We start from the raw sequence: 20,447 nt of genomic DNA, 5'->3' as shown, positions 1-20,447 counted from the left end.
TCAGGAAATTTCAACAAACATGACATGAAATTGAATATTGTGGTGTAACTGATGCCTGAACAGAAGTATATTTTCAAGGCATGGAGTTTTCCAGGGGAAAAAAAAGTGCAATTTGGCCCCTTATTAAACACAGTACAGTGGAAGTTTTCATTTGCTAGTCGAGTTGCTTGTGGTTGGCTTTAACCCAAATAAAACCGGCAACTGTCATTCATTTTTCTCTGTAAATTTAAAAGTAAATTTGTAATACGTTATCTTTAACTGCTTTCCGTGTAGCATTCATAAAGATTCTGAATTGGACGTAACTTTGACTCTTGAGGGGAATTTTGCATATGAGATCACGCAGTCCATTTGATCCGGAGAGTCCATCTATGCTGTCCACTTCAGTCTTTTTTTATTATAAGAGTAAATGACATCCGGAAATGGTATAAGCAAGGTTATAGCAGCTGAGAGATGTGCCTAAAACCCCAGTCCGAGTTTATGTGAGCAGGTAAAAGCATTCCTAAATGTCAATATTTATTCAGTCATCTTTGAGGGGTTGCACAGGAGTTTCCCTTGTATATGCATTTATGCATGCACCCTCAATTAAGGATTTTTCTCCTCATTCCACAATTTTTCTACACAGGATTACATACAATCCGATCAAATATTAATTTGTAAATGTTGCATTTTAGTTCGAAAGACTTTTTACTAATTAGAAGAGCGATTGGGACACAACTAAAGTTAATAATATACACTCACAACAGCAGTTTGTTGTTTACAACATTTTTTTTCTTTTGCTTTTAACGTTTCAGTTTGTTTCAATGCTCTTAATGTGTCTGTTTCTATGCTTTTTCGTGATGTCCGCTCAGCACTGCTGTTAAGCACTCTTGTTACTTTAAAAATAAAAATTGACTGACTGTTCAGACTAGTCTCAGAAAACAGCCATCAGCTGATCTTTACTAACTAATAGGCTTGTGTTACTGTCCGGCTGAAGTCGCCGAGTACCACATATCTCTATATAAGAGTTATAACTTATTTTTCTTTTCTTTGAAAAGTAGGCATGGATGTCAGTTTGGACTTCTGACGCTCTGACAGAAAGTCAGTGTTTGCCTCACGACTAGCAAAGCATCAGTGTTACGGGTAATGGAAATCATAGTCTGCATGGAGTTTTTAAGGACAAGGGCGTTTAAAGGAGAAGCACGTGGACTGGATTCCTGAACAGTGGGACCAGCAATTTCTACAGGTAATGGAAAAGCTACTAAGCGGACTGAATTTGTACGGCAAAGCAGTGAGAAGCGCATGTGGGTAGAGCTACACTAACGTTGACAGTTGAGAGGCGGATGGATGGATGGATGCCCTTGTACTGAATTTCACCCCACTGTTCTGTTTGTGCCCTTTGATGGAATAACATCACAAAGCGTCTCCCTTGGCTCGTGCCCGGGGCTCAGTTATGTTAATGATCCCCAAATCACCGAATAGTACGGCAGCATTTCTGCTATATTTATTTGCACCAAGAAATGGAAGACAAACATTTGTATCTTCCGTGTGAGACTTGCCATTTTGACCATATAAATTTACAGCGCTCTCTGTCTCCTTGTGCTATTGCTGGACGCATTTGGGCTGTTTATGTTGGCCTTAATATTCATTATTCATACCTGGAAATCTGTATTTAATAAGATTACATACTTCACGACTGTTTACAATGCTATTATTATTCATTTGCAGGAAATCAGGATGCATTATGTATGAAATATTATTTTTTTTATTATCCCATATGGAATTAGAAAAAATAAAAACACCGGCAGCCGTAAATTACATATCCGTTAATCAAATATTCCTGCATAGTTTAGCGGTTGAAGTACAAAGTAAAACAATAATAACAATAAATTTTAAATAGAGGTTAAGTATAACAAGCCCTGTTTCGGTAGATATTTCATTCAGACACTGAAAGCATAATTTAACTAATTGTGGCGTCTATTTTGTAATAATGGTGCTCGTGGTGTGACGCCACTGCCAGAAGTTACATTAAAATGCAAACCGCGCTGGCGGACTCGACGGCTGGAATGACTTTGCTCTCGCAGAATATCTGATAATAAAGCCTGTTTCAGACCTGCCTCCTCCATATGTTATTCCAGCATTTATAGATAAAGATCTCCCATGCGTCGTAAATGAATTAAATCAACCAAGCCGTGTTACTTACCGGCCACACACTTCAACTAAATGTTAAGTTAAAGTTTGATCAAATTTTAGAATTTCATAGTTTCTATAATTTCTAATAAATATTTCTTCTAATTGTACACCTTCTATAGTTTTCATGACTTCTACCTTTTACTCGCATCGTCTTCGACAGAAGGGAACGTGCGGTTGTTACGCTGTATGACGATGGAGACAAATAAGGGTGTCGGTGCGTTTTTGTGCTATACGAGCGAGCGGTGAGACGGCCTTTATTACCTTAGAAAGCCAACATAAAATATTTTAGAGAGATGCTCACTGAGGATGTGACTTTTGCTTGAAATGCAGCCAACCTTAGGCAATAATTATAAAAATGAGTTACTGTTAATGCATCGCTGAGAGCGCGTTTCTATATACGAGGATCTCGAATAAATCAGAGGCAACATATTACGCCCCAGAGGGAAATTAATTATGTTAAGGCTTCCATTCTACAGCTTCTACAAATTTACGTTTTGTTTAGCCCTGTCCATGTTAAAGGTGATATTTATCGCGTCACTTATGACTTGTTTTCATTCTCCCGTAGCTTAGAATCGTGGGGCTGCCGGTCTGGGGCCGCCGGTCCGCGGCCTCCCTTCCGCCTCCCAAACCCGGCAATGTTCCCCCATTTGCCAGCCCGCCAGTCAGGAGGTCAGGAAACGAAGAACATTAAGTTACTCCTAGTTAAGTGCCGAGGTTAATCAAAGCCGCCCGTTTCCACAATCCGTGAAGACATAAAAAAAAACTAGATTGACAAGTAACGGTCTGTCAAAGCAAAGCCAGTATTTAAATTTCCCATAATTCGTCGGCTTCTTGAATAATTTAAAACAATCCACGTCGGTGTCGGTCTATTATTATACATATTTTACATTTTTCCCCACACAGGAGTCACGCTATAGGTACTGTGACTGTCAGTGGGGCTACGGAACAAGTTCCTGTCCATTTTGCACATTTTGGTAAGTGGAATACTTTTGATAGTCTTCCAGAAGCCATTTGTTTTAGGTGATGCCATAGAGCTTAAAGCAACATACTCATTGGAATACACGACAAGAAAATGATTAAATGCCCTGCTTAGACAGTCACCCATGCAGTTGATAATAATTTGTTCTGACGCCACTTTGTCATGGTAATAAATGCGGATTATGAGTTACTAGGGCAGAGACAATGCAGGACATACATTTATGGTTGGATCAGGGCTTACGTTATACTTTGATGAGCCTTAAGAATGCCTCCAGCAGAAATGCAGTTCTACCTGAGCGATTTAGTGTTTTAAAATCCTCTGTTAAATATAAATACTACAGCGGCGGAAATCTGCCACTGCAGGGGGCGTCGGAGACTTTGATCTGTTTGAAGGGTCCGACTGACGGTGTTCGATGTTTCGTAAACCACTTGCTAGCGCTGAACCTGGGAATCGTTCTGCATGCTAATTCTAGGAGACGCATTTAATGTTTAGAGTTAGGTATATAGAAAGCTGTCTCAGCAAAGACTGCTTCCTAGAAGTCCCCCCCACCAAAAAAAAGCAACGTAGGCAGGGACGGATTATGGGTTGTGTGGGCCCCTGGGCAAAACGTTCGCGAGCCCCCCACCAACACCACCAGCACCACCACCACAACCACCACAATTCAAGGGCCCTTGGCAGCCAAACGCCCTCCCTATAGGGTCAGGGGCCCTTGTAGGCAGAGGATCAAAGAATGTAGGCCCTCTAAAATAGACAAACGAAAATACATTTTTGATAAGCGTTGCAAATTGTTTTGGGCTAGGGGCTCCACGGGCCCCCTGCACCCCAAGGGCCCCTGGGCAGCGGCCCCGCTGGCCCGGTCCGTAATCCGTCCCTGAACGTAGGCATTATGTAGTGAACTGAATACTTTTAGGGAAATGGCTGGTCATGAAAGATGAAGCCAGTGCAATAGGGCTGACTCGGAGCTTCTTCAGAGTCATCTCGTTCCATTATTTTTGCTGGTCTTACAATTACGCTGTCCTCACATTCTTCCTCATATTTTTGCTACTGTCTATAACACCGATCGACGCACGTGTCCGCCACACGAACTTCGCTTTGCCTCGGAGCGCGCACACTGCAGAGCGCGCGCACCTCGCGCCTGACCGGCTGCCTAAAGCGTCACGTGGGCTTCGTGCCTTAGCATGATTTGTAAAATTCTTACCATCCAGCTTTGTGGCTTAAATATTAATTCTTGGCTTGAGTGACAATCTTTCTTTCTAAATTTTAAAGAAATGGAAAGCCATCGTTATTGACTGTCTCTGTGATGCACCATTAATTCTGGGGTTCATAAAAACAAGCAATCTAACCGCTTAGATTCACCAATCAATTCTGGAGTCCCCTTAGCTGTAATCCTAGAATATTACTTACATATCATTGCATCTCATTTTCCCGCCGCTTCTCTGGTGAGGGTAGCAGTATTGCTTACATATACCACCATATAAATCTATCACCGGATATGCAGTGGTAGTGTCACTGGCTCCAGTTATTTTTTATTTAGAATGGAATAATGGTAATAGTCAAGAGAACAGAGCCGCTAATGCTTCCACATCCCAACAGTTGGCCAACGTAGCCTGAATACTAATATCACAATAGTTAGCTTTATTTTACAGAACGTACAGTGAAACTGCAGTGTGAGAGGGTGGACGGTCTTATGACATCAGCACGAGCGGCTGCATCCCGCAGTTACATCACTGGTGTCACTGGAGAGTGAGTTATGAGCTGGGATAGAGTGCAGTGCGGGATGGGCTGGAAATGTGTTATCTGTTCATTCAACAGTATGTTTGTCAGTCTAAAACAAGCTGCGCAGCTGGCCTGCAAGAGACCAAGAACTTGTTAAGAAATAATGAAGAAGATGATTAATTGCTTCACTTTCCCAGCCATGGGTATATATTGTGGAAAGCATGAAAATCCTTGGTGGTTGATGACCATGCATGAGTGTCTCTGTGTTTTGGTGTAGACGTATTTACAGCCTCTGTGTGTGTGTGTGTGTGTGTGTGTGTGTGTGTGTGTGTATAATGACCTTGCCGTCTTGGGATTTCATGAGAACTATTCCTGACTCACTTTCTGTTACGATGTGTGAGTGAGTAAAGCCTAGTTGATTCCACCCCTTGAGTGCTGCAGTACATGTTCCTTCATCTTGTTCCTCATGTTTGAGAAATGCTTTTCTTATATTTCTGACGGTGTGTCTGCAGCCCAGGCGCACCATCCCCCACCTCCCCCACCCCGAGACCTTGAGAGATCACCGTGAGCTGTGAAACACTGACTGTTTCCAAAAACCACCTTCGTCCTGGTTTTTGCTCTGCTTTCCCGTTGTTTCGCTGGCCGCCAGTATTAATGTAAACCTGCTTTGGGGATCTTCTGCCGAGCGAGTTTGCAAAAAGCGCTTCTTTTTCCCTCCTCAACTGCAGCTCGGAATATTTTCGGTCTCTCGCTTTTTACCACACACTGCTAACAGCTGTGCAGTATTTCACTCACTTCTATCAGCGTTACTTTTTTTCCCTTCTTCTTTTCTGCTGTTGGATCCAAGGTTGGTCATTAATAAGGTTTCTGTGATCTTATAAATATTTGAGCTTCATCCAAGTGGCTGCCATAGCAAAGAAAGTGGCTTTAGAAAAGAAATAAAGGCAAATAAAACATATATCAAGCGCAATTAACCGCGTTTTAAAATCCCATCCAGCTTCTTTGGCCGCCATTGGGGAATTTGAGCTTTATGCATCGTTGCATTAAGGTTGTCCGTAGTATTTTTAGTCTTTTATTAACTGACGTATTTGTTTTTAAAATGGGTTTAATCTTTTTTTTCTGGAGAACATCTGCAAAGTCATATTAAGGATGTATAACCATTCTCTTTATTTGTGGCAGTTATTGAACGGCATGGTTCAGCAAAACTTTTTGAAATAATTTCAGGATTAGTTCCTGTGTACTATGTGTAAAATGATTTTATTCAGCGCTTTCGAGGTTAAGGCGGTGCGAGCTGAACTGCATATTTAAATTAAAGGATAACGGCGATATTTGCGCCAGCACTGGCGTCTCCTTGTTAATGGGTTCCAGATGTGCCGCTGCAGGGGCGCGCTGGCCGCGGCTGCAGGGAGCCGCCGGTCCGAGGGGACGCTGTCACGGCTGATGGAGGGCCGTGGCCCCCGGTCACTGGCAGCACACATCTGGAAGCACTTCAGGTCTGCCGGCTCAGTCGTGAAAGGTGAGACTCGGCGCTAGGCGCAGCGCGTCAGGGCTTCTCATCCCTGCTCCTGAAATGATTGCACGCAAACCCCTAAACCAACCCCCCCTCCACCCCACTCACAACCACCTCAAACACGCACCGCTGGACTTACCTTTGGATCATTTTCTCGGAATGCAGTGACCTTGAAATCATTTCATTTCTTCGATATATCGACAGCCAAAGCAGACCAATCATCGAAAACTAATCATTTCAACGAATGAATTTCCACGAATTTGGCAGACAGAAGTTGTGTTTGCAGAATGACGATAATGCAGATGCGTGAGGCTTGGTAAGAATTGCAGTCAATCGTGAAAGAAATCCATAAAAAAACACCTAGTGATTTGGATTGCTGTTTGGTATAAAACTGCAGAATAAATTCAACATCTTATTTGCGTAAATTAAGTGCCGATTGGCAACCCAAATCATTCATTCTTCAGTAAAAATAGCAATGATATTTGCTTTCAGTGAAGGTATTGACTCATACTCTATAAAACACATAGATACTTTTTCACTGATCGTGGAATATATATTACAGGGAATTAATAATTAGTCTATGAGAAGTACAATAGTGTAAGTGAAAAGGTTAAAGCATAAATAAATCTATAAATATACGTATGATTTTCCTTCGTCCTCTGGACGCTATTTGGGGAATCATTTACTCAATATACACTCAACAATACACTCAAATATATTTCCAATGTCTACATATCAACGTACATGTATAAATACATGCACATTATTTTTATGAATGAACCTATATATTTTTTTCCATTACTGAGCACATCATTCATCCAGATCAGAGCGGTTTCCGGAGTGAAACCTGATTTGGCATTTCCTTGGGAACGAGGTAATGAAGGGAGAGTGTTCCTGGCCCCGGCGCCCCTGCCGACGCCCAGTCCTCGGGTCACACGCGGGGGCTCGCACGGGTCACACGTGAGCGGCAAAACCAAAGAAGTGTCGGGCAGAGGGATGCTGTTATGGCGGCGATTAAACTAGACCGGGGCACGGGGGCGCCGAAAAAACAAAAACAAGGACTTCCTGCGCATAAAATATTGTTTCCTGCGTAAACACTTAAAAGTTCCGCAGAAATCATTAAACCCCAGCAGAAGGGTTTGTGCAACTTTTGTGGGAAAATCCCTCTTGGCGTAATAAAATCCTTAAGTGGTGTTTGCACAAATTCCTAAACCTGTTAGTTTTCTTTTTTTTGCTTCATCTGCATTACAGAGTCAACTGAAAGTGTCCGCTAGCTGTCAGCGGCCCATGCATAGAGCCCAGGGAATACCGTCTGGTTCCTTTTTCACGTCAGGGCCTGACATCCCTCTTTCCGTGCGCCACCGGAGGCAGGCTGGCCGTCTGGCCCGTCTCAGGACAGCGTGACATGAAACAGATGAAAGGCCAGTGGAACTCTATAAAGTCAAGTCTGGACTCCATGGTTCTTAGATGCAGTTAGGGACACTGTTTCATTAGTCCGGTGTAAAGTTTTAAATTGACATTATTTGTCAAATACTGAACTTGAATGCTAGACACGTGGACACCAGAAAAAAATATATTTATGGCAATTTAGATAAATCAGCCCTGGCTATAGATGGAATGAATCAGTGATGATTACTGCCGAATGACTTCATCAATCAATCATAACTATCTCGTAAATATTAATTCCAAAGAGTTCTTCATTAGCAGGATACATTGCGATGTATTCCCTGGGGAAATTCAGAGTAACGGGATTTTTCCTTAAATATGGAATCACCATTACCAGGAAGCATCTTGGGGATGATCTTTCAAGAAAGCAACACTTTAGATTTAAACTAAAGTACGTCATAGCAACTAATCACCATTTTTCTAAAGAAAATATTCTGTTTCTATTGTCCCGTTCCATAGTCTGTAAAACGTTATCATCACCTTTCTAAACTTTAACACATTCCGGTTTGTTATTTCAACAGCGTTTTATTATTATATAAGATTTTCTGTTACAAATAAAGATAAAATACAAAGAGAAATAGCAACTAGGATTTGGTTTCAAAAGTAATGTTAGCTGGCATTAGTTGAATAGTGTATGTTATATAAATCAAAATGCATTGACGACATTTGCTTGTCAGTGGTATAAAGTGGGAGAATAAGACAAAATCAAACAAAATCAAATAACGATATGAAACGTTTTTATAACTTCCCAGTGTCTGTCCTGGATGAATCCCGCTTTTAGGTTATTCCAGACCTCTGGGAGTTCCTGCTTCTGTGACGCAGACTTTTATCGTTAATTCTTACAGGGTGCTGACAGACGAGATGAAGGGCACTATTGTCCAGACGGAAAACCATGGCGATCCGACTGGATGGTCTTCGGACGCATCCTCGGCATGGACGCTGTCTTCTCAGACGGTGCTCACAATTGGACCTTAAGACTTTTCGTAGCTGTTATCGGGTTGAAGGAAATGATGTCACACTGCCTTGTCAATGAATTCACTTTTCTTCATCTTAAGCCAATTAAACAAGATAATTTTACGCTGACTAAATAGGATCTACGAGTGTTTTTTTGGATTTTCAGACTGAAGCATTCCAAAATTTTTTCGCTTTCGACTCGGTCTTCCTCTAACCCACCGGTTAATAATACAAAACATTCATCAATAACATGATGTCCATCTGGGAGAAGGATCTGCTGTAAATCCCATGGGCTGGCTGGTCACCCGCAAGTGCGCCCGTGTGGATCTTCTTGATAGGAATGTCCAAAGGAGTTGGGGTTTGCTCATTTGTCCTCAGTTGACTGTGGGCACCTGGTTCATGCTGTACTCCTTGGCCTTCAGACGGAGGTTGGCGATACTGTTGGCCATGTTCATCCCCTGGGTGGTGTTGGTGTTGGCACATGTGGGTGGGTAGGTAGCCATAGCGCTGGTATGAAAATAACGACAACCGTCAAATATTTATATGCGACACATGCAGGTCAACGAGAGCTGCCGGCAAGGCAGTCGTATAAACGATGCAGGTAGGGAAAAAATGAAAGAGTACTTGCTTTCATTGGGCAGCATTTTCTGTGGAACTGGCATAGCCGCTCCCCCGGGCATTGGATAGCAGCTTAACAACACATAAATTGCAATGCATGTGTTAGGTCTGCACAAGGACTCGCTTTAGAGATTTCACATGCCAGGCATGTTTCTGCTCAAGTGGAAATGAAGAAAAACACAGCATGCGCTCACGCCAGCGGAGGCTTCCAAATGACTACCTCCATCGCTCTTGCCAGGTTAACAGTGTCGTACGTTTTATTTTTCTTTCGCATAGTATTGCTTTAAATCAAACCAGTGTCAAAAGAGGCACAAAAAATCCTGCCCACACAACATTTCCTGTGTTTGTTAGCGTGTATCATGTAGCAGAGAAACCCCAAGAAGGTGCATAAGCATAGCGAGTATGTTAAAGCCCGTTTTCAACACCCACATTCTCAAGGAAATGTATCGACTAACTGCTTATGGTTGTAGGCATCTTGGGACTTTCCATGCAGTTTAGTCCTCGACTGCAGGCTGAGCCCAGTGTTTCACAGACGTGAAGACAGGGAGAAAAACCTGACATCTGGTACGAGCGAAAATGTGTGAAAGGCGGACACAAGAAAACAGACGTGGTGGAAAGAGAAAAAAGTCACAGGTGACAGGAGGGTTATGAGGCTGCGGGGTGGAATTTGGTTGATGTATTGTCAGGAATTGCTTAGTGGAAAATCACCTGTATGGGGAGGCTGTGCCCCAGGACAGGTAATCGTTGGGCCGAGGGGCGGGACGAGGCACGATCGGCTGCTCCACGGCTGTCACATCCCCGGAGTACGACTTCAGAAGCGAGGCGTTCTTGCTCGCCAGCATCGCCCGTTCGTTCCGGCGAAACTTAGCTCGCCTGTTCTGGAACCACACCTGGAAGCCACAGAGGATTCCGGAATTAACAATCCCCAGCTTCTGTTCCACGCATGTCCTGTCTGAATTAATCTCAATCATATTCGTGCAAGAAAAAAATGCCATATTCTCCCGTGGATCTCCTTTGTTCATACTCTTCAAAAATAAGAGAGCAGTATAGTGAGACATGGTGCTCTATCACGTTACGCGCAACAGAAAAACAGCCGATTGTATGCAGTCCAGCTAAATAAAATCCTTTTTATTAAAGCGAATCCAGTCAGTTCCTCCGGAGGCATAATGTCCTGTAACGTAATATCCCAGGAATGAACAGTCTGAACAGTCTTTCTACCAAAGGCTATCCAATGCTCTGGTAAGTATTAATTGCAGATGTGTGTGTGCGTGTGTGTTTGTGTGTTTTTTAACTAGGCATAATCCCGATGCAAAACATTCCTATAGCAACATAAAAGGACGGGCAAAACTCCAAAGGCCAGAAACTTTACAGTGAAGTCTTGTCAGGATTTAAATAAAGAGTGTTGGTGGTTAACGCATTATTTCATCTGCATTAATTAACCATCATAATCTGGTTTAAAATATTCTGCAGAAATGTTCATTAAATCCTATTGGACGCTAGTTTCCAAGACATGTGACCTGCATGTAACAGTGACAGACGTGGGGATGCGAGGCAGGGTGACCTGCATGTAACAGTGACAGACGTGGGGATGCGAGGCAGGGTGACCTGCATGTAACAGTGACAGACGTGGGGATGCGAGGCAGGGTGCTACCTGCACACGGGCCTCCGTGAGGTTCACCCTCCGTGCCAGATCCTCCCTGACGAAGGCGTCGGGGTAGTGCGTCCTCTCGAACACCCTCTCCAGGGCCTGCAGCTGGCTGCTGTTGAAGGTGGTTCTATTCCTGCGCTGTTTCCTCTTCTTCTTCTCCTCTGCATTCAGCTGCTCATCTGTGGGCATGTGCACACACACACACACACACACACAGACACACACACACACAGACACACACACACACGCACCCACACACACACACACACAGACACACACACACACGCACACACACACGCACCCACACACACACACACACAGACACACACACACACGCACACACACACACACACACACACACACACACACAGACACACACACACACGCACACACACACGCACCCACGCACCCACACACACACACACACACACACACACCACAAGCTGAAATGAATGCGAGTTTAGGGAGTCACGCTTTGTTGCACAGGCCGATGCAGCAGGCGAAGCTGAAGTATACCCCTCGCCCCCCCCCCCCCCCCCCCCCCACCTTGGCACTGTCCTGCCTGCCTATCTGGTTACTGATCAGGGGTCTTTTAACCCCCCTCCCTACCAACATTACCATATCTCAGGGCGTCCCTACACCAGTCCTGGGCTCCTGTTACTGCAGCACCAATTGTCATGTTCTCTGGTTATCTGCTTATGTGCATCTTTGACTGTCTCGTCCTTTAAAGCTTATGTCTGATCAAGTCGTGTGTTCAGAGTATAGCTGAGTTATATTTAAAGTTGCTGTTTTTGGGTAGTAAAGACCCCGCATCAGGATATCGAGACATTGCTGGCTTTATGGCTGTGATCGCCTGATCGTCACACCCTCTACTGTAGGATTAACCTGCTACTTTCATTTGAAAATGTTCTTTTGACCGATGAGCTTAGAAGTGAGTTAACTATCATATCAGGATCAATAGCTCGAAACATAATATCAGATCACTGAACTGTGGGGCCTTGAGTCCACAGTATCCCAGAAACCAAAAAGAAGGCCTGAGTATAGGGGCTTTTGCGAGCCTTTTGGAAAAAAACAGCTCAGGGTACCATGTCTGCTCATGTTTGGCCAACGGCTTTTAGTTTTCACTTTTAAAATGAATTTTTATGATCAACCAAACCGTAGTCTGACCACTGGTGGGCTAACATTTAAATTAATATAAAAACAAGCAAGTCAATGTTTTATTACATAGCCTGACAGGGCAAACCCAAAAGAGATTTTTTTTTTAAACATTTTAACATTAGTTTCAGGAGAAGCAGATTAAAATAGGTCTGAATTACTAATGCTAACTATGCGTGAAATCTCAAAAAACAAAATTAATACAGAAGCAGCAATTCATTAATCAGTTATGATGTGTGACTAAAACGTGCCTGTCACACACGCAAGAAAATATAATAAATCCAATTGCCTGTAACGTTACATAAACTTGCAAAATCACCACCTGGATTTTACCAGTTTTTTTCAAGGAGTGAGAAACATTCCAGTCTACGGTAAACACGCGCGTGAGGTGTCAGGCCTGAAAACGCAAGCACTTTCATCGTAGTTCCTCTGGGCAATAGACGGTAATGTAGAATCCGGACACAGACCGAGCAGGGAATCCGGGAAGCCGGGAAAGCGTCGGTCTTGAACGGCATTCGCAGGTGAACGCTGCACTGCCAACAGAGCCCTGCGCACGGTCACTTTCTCGACCGCAAAACAGGCTGCGCTCCCTGAGGTGTGATTCCCACATAGTGACATGGGCGTGTGCAGAAGAACAAATTATATATAATTAGCCATGGAAGGTAATTACTTTTACTGCCTTCTTTACAAACCCGCCTGTATACTGTACGCCTGCGTGTGTGACATGATTCTCTGGTTAGACCTGCCGTGGGCAGCGCGAGGGACCCTGCCTGACTTTTCCTTCTTATTCCTCTTGGACCGCACGATTGTGAGGCCTCACGTGTCTCACACGTCACTTCTCAAGACACCGAACTATATACGCAACACACACCATCTATATTCTACATGTATAATGCTAATACATATTATTCGGAGAAGGATGTTTATAAATATAAATGAATGTGACGAGATATAGATTTTTGTGGGCGTATCTATTTGATATTCTGTTCATGTTTATATCATTAAATGACACAATAATACTTTCAAACACAATGCGAATGAATTGAAACCAATTGGCGCGTTTTAATTCGTTTCTATTTTATTTTTAAAAATGCAATCTGCTACAAAAGCTCAAAGTGGAACTTTTTTTCTGTGTTGTGTCCTTCACATAGCAAATGTACACGTGTTTACGTGAATAATGCATATTTCTGGTGCGGGGTTAGCATCCTGGGACTGGATTGCGGTCACCGCTACCCTAAGTGGTTAATCAGTAACTGGAAACGCGCACGGACATACGGACTAATATAGATACCTCGTGGAGTGAGTCTTACTATAACTTAGGCCATGAAACCGTTCTGATACATTTGTCTGGCTTAACAAACGTTTTTTGAATGCATTGCCTTTTCATGTCTTGTAGGGTTGAGGGCGTTACAAAAAGAGGAATACAGGCTAACCGTAATTGTTCTACATACTAACCATCAGAAGACATACAAGCTATTTTTAAATCCGTACAATTTCTCTGTTTGTGCATGCGCCCGTACTGCTTTTGCACATTTCTAATAAAAAGTATATTGTTCACGGTAGTATTTGTATGTGAAAACGACGAGTTTATATGCGAAAGGGAGTGTTAGATGTCTGTTTTTCATGATCTGGCGACCGGACACGACGGACGAGTCCCAAGGACAGCGGATGTATCCCCATAGGCGCATTTGCCTGTGAAGTCTGGTGGTACAGAACCATAAGAGATACTTTTATTGGGCACATCATTCACTAGACCAAAGCAAATGAAAACCTGGTGACAGACTAAATAGACGCGAACTCTGTTTTTCTTTATCACAAAAGTTAAACAAATGGCAAGCTAGGACAAGGTACCTCTTCTCGATGGAGTTAACATCTACTTTCTATGATATAGGACCTATTCATACAACATTTCCTTTTCATTAATTCCTGTTTTTAGTTGTTTAATTGTGCATTAATGTACGGGAACTTGTGCTAGACGCCTTTAAGGCACATTCACTGTAAATGTGGCAAACTCGCTTATAAATACTACAAAAATAACAATAGAAAAATATTACAGTCTCCTTCCATTGCATATTACGTTACTTATCCAGTGGGATTTACAAAGTGTTTGCGGCGGCAAACAGACATGGGGCGCAAACCGAGCCGTAGGTCATTGGCACCTTGTTATTGTCGCTTTACTTACACGCCTACGTGGTGTTTTTTTTTTTTTTTTTTTTTTAGGTTAATTCGCGCCCGCGTCTGCTGCCCACGTCAGTGGTGGTAAGTTGGGTGTCGTGTATGCTTCGATATTCCACTTCAAATTTATAATCTTTTGCGCGATATAATACCGGTGTCACGTTGTAATTAACTTTCACCTTCATCTCCCGTCTTTCACGATTTCTGTTTCATACGAATTGGACTTGTAAGCGGATATTTGAAAGCTTTAGGACCTACAGTATAAATATTCCCAAATCAATTATAAATATACTTATAAAAAATATAAATGGACCTACCTTTAGTCAAGTACACACTGAGGCGATGGTTAACCTTTTCCGGTGAACCTTCTGCGCGTCTAAAAGCCATGTACTATATTGTTTTATTCAGTTACAACTACCGTAGACTGTCTATGCAAGCAGAAATGCCTTTAAAATGAAAAAATTAAACTAGAAAGTGAATCCATTAGAAATTAACCTCAAATAAATTACTTTTTGTGAAGTGATATATAGCCTCCTGTTCTATACCTATATATCCTGTGTCGAGTCCAAAACTTACCCTTCAACAAAATCGAAAATTAGTAGAACTGTAGAATATATTTGAATATAAATGTCCATACTGATAATAACTGTAGCTCCATATTAGTGAACACATCTATGAAAACGTAATATACAGGCCCATGTATTTTATTAATTTATATTTCTCATATGACTACATTACAAAATAGTGAGGGCTCTCTAAAATGGACCGTTACATTTAAACATTAGATTGATCGCCGTTTAATTAATTTGTTTATTTATTACATTACATTACAGATTTTAACTTACGGACAGCTATTTGTTTATATAGCCCTATTTATTTATTTAATTATGATAATGTCTCCTATAATTAACCTATAATTAACGCAATTAAACGATAACAAATCACTACACAGAAACGTTATGTCATCAGCGTAGTTAAATACACTCAGTTATCTGGACTATTTTAAAACGATTACTTGCGGTTAAATTTTATGGTGCATTTAGCCTATATTTTAAATATTATAACCGATTGCAATAATGTAGTTTTCCTACTATAAATTAAAATGGATTATTGTATTGTGACCCAGTACTGCACAATCGCTACTCTGATTAAGGCCACGATAGCCTATTATGGTTATGGTATTAATATAGTTCTCAGCATATTGCATTTAAAAATGATGCAATCTAATATATTTATACAGCTCCTTGGCAAATTATATTTAAGCATAGATTACAAAGCAAACTTACTATGTGTTCGGATGTTAATTGAGCTGTTGTATATGACATAGCACGCGTAATAATTGGTTAGCCTATTTCGACATAAATATCTTCATAAAGACATCAGAGCCATTTAAAATTCACCTACAGGCGGTATTTTCTGTTATGCAAATCGAAATTATATTGAAGTTTTTCTTGTACATAACATACAATTGTTTTTTTAAAGTCCCTGTGTATTTCTCCGTTTTCCTTTCAGTTATGAGTTGCTGATTCATGTAGGAACCTTTTCTTTTAGAGTCTGAAGCAGCGTTAATTGTTTTATTAACGGGTAAAGAGAAATGTGCGCCAGCGAGAACTGCGTGATCTTTCATGGCCATTCTCGGGTCCAGGTCGTCTGTTTCATGTGCGTTACCCATAAAACTAAACATCAACTGTTTAAATTAACAGTACTTTAGGATAAATGAAACGGCAAAATTACACATCTCTTAGGACATACTCTTCGTATACGATCTCCTGTCAGAAATAATCATAAAAAGCAAGTCCGTTCTAATTTGTACTTTACGGTGAAATTTAATAATGGCGTTTTAACGAACACTGATACTTATACTGTAGGAATAACGGGAGAACTAAGGATGTACCGCTATTGTGTTTGCACTTAAATTTAACTTTGCAATTTCATATACCGTATATTACTGCTGCTGACAGAAAATGTGCAACGCCATCCCTAAAACTGACAGAACCTGCTGCGATCCGAATGATTAAAAGGAGAACTGCATAGATTGTTTATACGGTGAATCACAGCATTAATATCATGGATTGCGTCAACTCGATGTTTCAAGGAAAGGAGGCCACGGACGCCTGATTTCGCATCGATTTTGTAGGCTATATCTTTGGAACTTTACGTAACACTCAGGATTACGTTTACTCGTTTTTTAAAAAAACGTCTCGAGACGCTTTTACCGTTTGCCGGATTATATTTTCGATACCTTCAGTGTGTCACTTGTAGATCTTTACATTTTGTACACATTACTGTACACACCGCGCAAAATGTAGTGAACGTATTCGCAGATTATACTACGATTAGCATGAAGATGTTGATGCAAATGTATTTGGTAACCAGTTTACATGTGCTGTATTGGAATGGTTTCATACTGGATTGCTTCTGAATGCAATGGTATTCGGAAGCAATCCTGTTACCACATATTAGGCTACTACCAAAACACCAAAATGAACATGGACACGGTCGTGTTTTTCCGTACCTTTGGTTGAAAACTCCCCTGTTCCCGAACAGCAAAGAATTTGTGCAGAAATATCTCACGCAATCGTCCGCGATTTTCCTTCGTGTTTGATTTACTACGCAATGTCAGAACCTCCGGCGCTAAATGATTCACATATATGTGCTAATGTGACAATCCTTTGCGTCAAAGTGTTAATCACAACTGTGGCCCCAAGAGTACATACCACGGGAGCTCACTTCGCACTTACTCTCCTGCTGCGTCGTGTCGCTGCCGCTGGTCAGCCCCGGCGATTCCAGCGTACTCCTCCCAGTCTCCACTGCACTTTCGTCCGCCTGCGCCCCAACCATCTCCCCTGCTTCCTCCAGATCCAACAGGTGGCTTACTGAGAAGTTCTTTTTAGCCTGTAGATTTTCCAGATTCGCTGTAATCGGACTCTCCAAGCGGCTGGATATCGTAGCTTGTCTGTCCATTACATGTGCATAACTAGAAGTCATGACGCAAATAGAATACGGAATAATAAAAGAAATAATAGCAGCCCAGCCAAGTTATTCCTCGCATTCAGACAAAAAAATACCTATAATGACGCCAAACCAACCAAAAAGAACACGCTTTGTCACAAAGCACAGCGTCCACAATTGTATAGATCCGCTGCGACTGACGTTTCTCCGCTTTGAAGAGGCTTCGTTGAACTTTCCAAAAGGTTTTTTCCCCTTTATTTGGGTCTTATTTGCCGCAGAGCTTTTCTGGAGAAGGGATGTCACACCTCAGACCTGTCCACTCTTCTAAAACCGAATAGCTCACCATTTGCTCGGCACCGTCCACCCTGCAGACTTCTGAGAAGGTTTTCTTCTCAACGCTGTTGACTCACGACTCATGAATGGCTGGAGGTTTGCAGCGGAGAAGATGATGTCTAACAGATGCGCGTGTGAGTAAGCTCTCAGTTTACGCTCGGAGGAGGAAGGCTGAAAAAGGACTGCTTTTGGAAAGAGTCCTTCACTGAGATGGTTTTAAGAGACTCTGGCACTTCAAACGACACGAACTGGCAGGCAGAGGAAGCCTGAACGCTGAATAAATGAGAATCTAAGACCCCTGGGAGGGAAGATCGTCCTAATAGGAGCCTGTAATTACGTGGCAATGCTTTTGTGAAGTTCCTGACGTTTTACAGAGCCACTTTCCATGCATCACAAGCCACCCCTCCCTTTCACACAGTACGGAACATACCACCACCAATACAGAAACACCCTAATTAAAGAATTTAAGGACCCTTGGCAGCCGGACGGAGGACCCCAGTCTCATGAGGGAGACCTTATCCATCCACTGTTATGCCTATTTAATCAGGAAGGCTCGCTGTAGGTTACTTCCAATAACTATTTAAATTGAGGATTGCTTCCCTCTCCTTACTCATTATTAACTTACGTGTAATAAAAAATAATTGTGGCTAAAAAGAAGAACTTTTTCTAATTTATGTACAGTGTTGCGGCCATGAGGATTTCCGAATTATCTGTGTCATAATAAGTGTTGCGGAATAATGAGTAAATTGTGGAAACTTTTCTATTAAACAGCGAGACAAGATTACTTTTTAAAATGATTCATGCGATGTCTGAAATTAATCAAACCCGAAATTAACCCCGACGGCACTTCGAGAAAAGTGGTATTAAACTTTAATATGGTTTACTACGCGAATTAAATACGGTCCTGTCGGCTATTTAACTTTCCGAGGTTTCTATAAATAAGTCGCTATCAGACACATATATGCATTTTAAACGTTTCTTTTAGTGCAAATCATTTTTGAATATTTTATGACTCAACGATTAGGTTGCTTCGGGAGAGGGTCTTGACAGGAGAGAAAGGGTCCGTGCATGGGTTCAAAGAAAAGAAGTCAATGCTCCAAGCCGCCATGCAGAGCCCATACCTCCCAGCCCCCGATCTGGGAAAAGAACACTTGATGCCATCAAAGGGACGTAGATTGAAACCAGATGTTCTTCGCTCGTTCTTTCCATGCATTTAATTAAGGCGCTGGGATAGAGCAGCATTTTTACATCATTAGTTCGCCAGAACCCCTTTCGCCTCTACCGTAAGAGTCCACGTCGGAGCCAAAATAATACTGCCGTCTGTATTCTTGTTAGAACTCACAAACTGCAGAAAGCCACCGTTTTCAAATGTATCTCTATACGCTAATACACACGGAAACACAGGTCGAATAACAATGCAGGAGGCGCAATAATATCTATCTATCTATCTATCTATCTATCTATCTATCTATCTATCTATCTATCTATCTATCTATCTATCTATCTATCTATCTATCTATCTATCTATCTATCTAATGTTTATAGATGCTTTGATTATCAAAGACTAAACTGCAGCGAAACACTGGGCATATATAATATGCAATAAAGGAAAATGAGTCACAATTGCCTTTATCAAAGTTATTACTGGACTAAACCATTCCTCCAATTATTTCTCCTTTCTGCCAAAAATAATATACTTGTAATAGAATTATTACTATAAGTACCTATACGAACTACTAACAAAACAGTTGTAATTCATTACTAAATGAAAACAAATAAAGGACGCTTATATTGTTTTTAATCTTCCAAACACTACTCATCAAACCGCAAGCACTTGATTTAAAGATCATTAGCGGTTAATTAATTTCATACAAAGCTTTGTATATATACTTCGTGTCCTTTAATTCAGTGCAGATTGATTTGAACTTGGAGTACCGCAGACAGTGTGCAATTAACGTTCATTGGCCATATTGATGCCAGGAGAGTTAGCTGCTGTAAAGACTGCATTTCGTGAATCCTCATAGGACGAACAAGAAACCTTACGGTTTTGGGGTATTTAATTTGGGTCGCTGGTTTAATAAACAATACTGAGCTTCCACATCGCTAGATCTATATGTAGGTCTATGTACGCTGAATAAAATGTACTTTGCATAATAATTTAATATTAGCACTGAAATCTGTTCATAAAAATAAATAAATAAACACACTAGATCAATGCTTTAGGCTAATCAGCACCCAGGGTCACTGGACAGCACTGCTCCGCTGGGCGATGACCGGCTTACCGGGCGCGTGGGAATTGTGTGACATCACTACACATAACCTATATATCACTTGATGAATTCTACATTAATCTAAAATATATTTGTTTGATGACTTCTTGTACTAGTGGTAAACGTGCAATCGAAGTTGTTTATATTCGGTCGGTGTATATAGCCTACTGCATCATTAGTGTTGTTTACGTAGCCTGTATACAGGCGCCATCTACGTACAGTCTTGAATCCCGCCCACCCTAGTTGTACTGCTTTGTGTTTTTGCACTTTTTAAACGATTCGGAATCCCTCCCTTTGTCACTTGCTGTCTATATGTCGCACTCTAATCCTGGGATAATACTATCTCGTGCTACTTTATAGGCTACTTCAGTAAATGTCAGTAAAGCCCACTTGAGTTGACTAGTCGGTAGTATACAATGACTATTACGGAACTCTGTCAGCAAAAAGCCGACGTTTTGAATGAGGGTGTTGATTATTTGGACTTAATATGGGGTTGTATGGGGTACCTGTTCCTGTTTCAGT

The 20,447-nt window shown here is 41.7% G+C and overlaps 1 protein-coding gene across 5 annotated transcripts; it reads right to left on the bottom strand.

Annotated features, from left to right (window-relative positions):
• Positions 1-8,325: 8,325 nt before the first annotated feature.
• LOC125708465 (paired mesoderm homeobox protein 1-like) lies at positions 8,326-18,002 on the bottom strand. Of its 5 annotated transcripts, none has more exons than XM_048975998.1 (5): positions 17,088-18,002; positions 11,044-11,219; positions 10,101-10,282; positions 9,403-9,464; positions 8,326-9,281 (listed from the first exon to the last, which is right to left on the bottom strand). In XM_048975998.1, the coding sequence occupies exons 1-5, from the start codon at positions 17,356-17,358 to the stop codon at positions 9,226-9,228; spliced, it is 747 nt and encodes a 248-aa protein (XP_048831955.1). In that variant the 5' UTR covers positions 17,359-18,002; the 3' UTR covers positions 8,326-9,225. The 5 variants fall into 5 exon arrangements, with proteins under 5 accessions (XP_048831955.1, XP_048831958.1, XP_048831957.1 ...); XM_048976001.1 differs by having other exon boundaries at positions 9,399-9,464; positions 17,112-17,998; XM_048976000.1 differs by having other exon boundaries at positions 17,112-17,997.
• Positions 18,003-20,447: the final 2,445 nt, after the last annotated feature.

Source organism: Brienomyrus brachyistius, chromosome 15, assembly GCF_023856365.1.
Source record: "Brienomyrus brachyistius isolate T26 chromosome 15, BBRACH_0.4, whole genome shotgun sequence".
Lineage (NCBI taxonomy): Eukaryota > Metazoa > Chordata > Actinopteri > Osteoglossiformes > Mormyridae > Brienomyrus > Brienomyrus brachyistius.
This window is presented reverse-complemented; position numbering and strand designations above follow the sequence as displayed.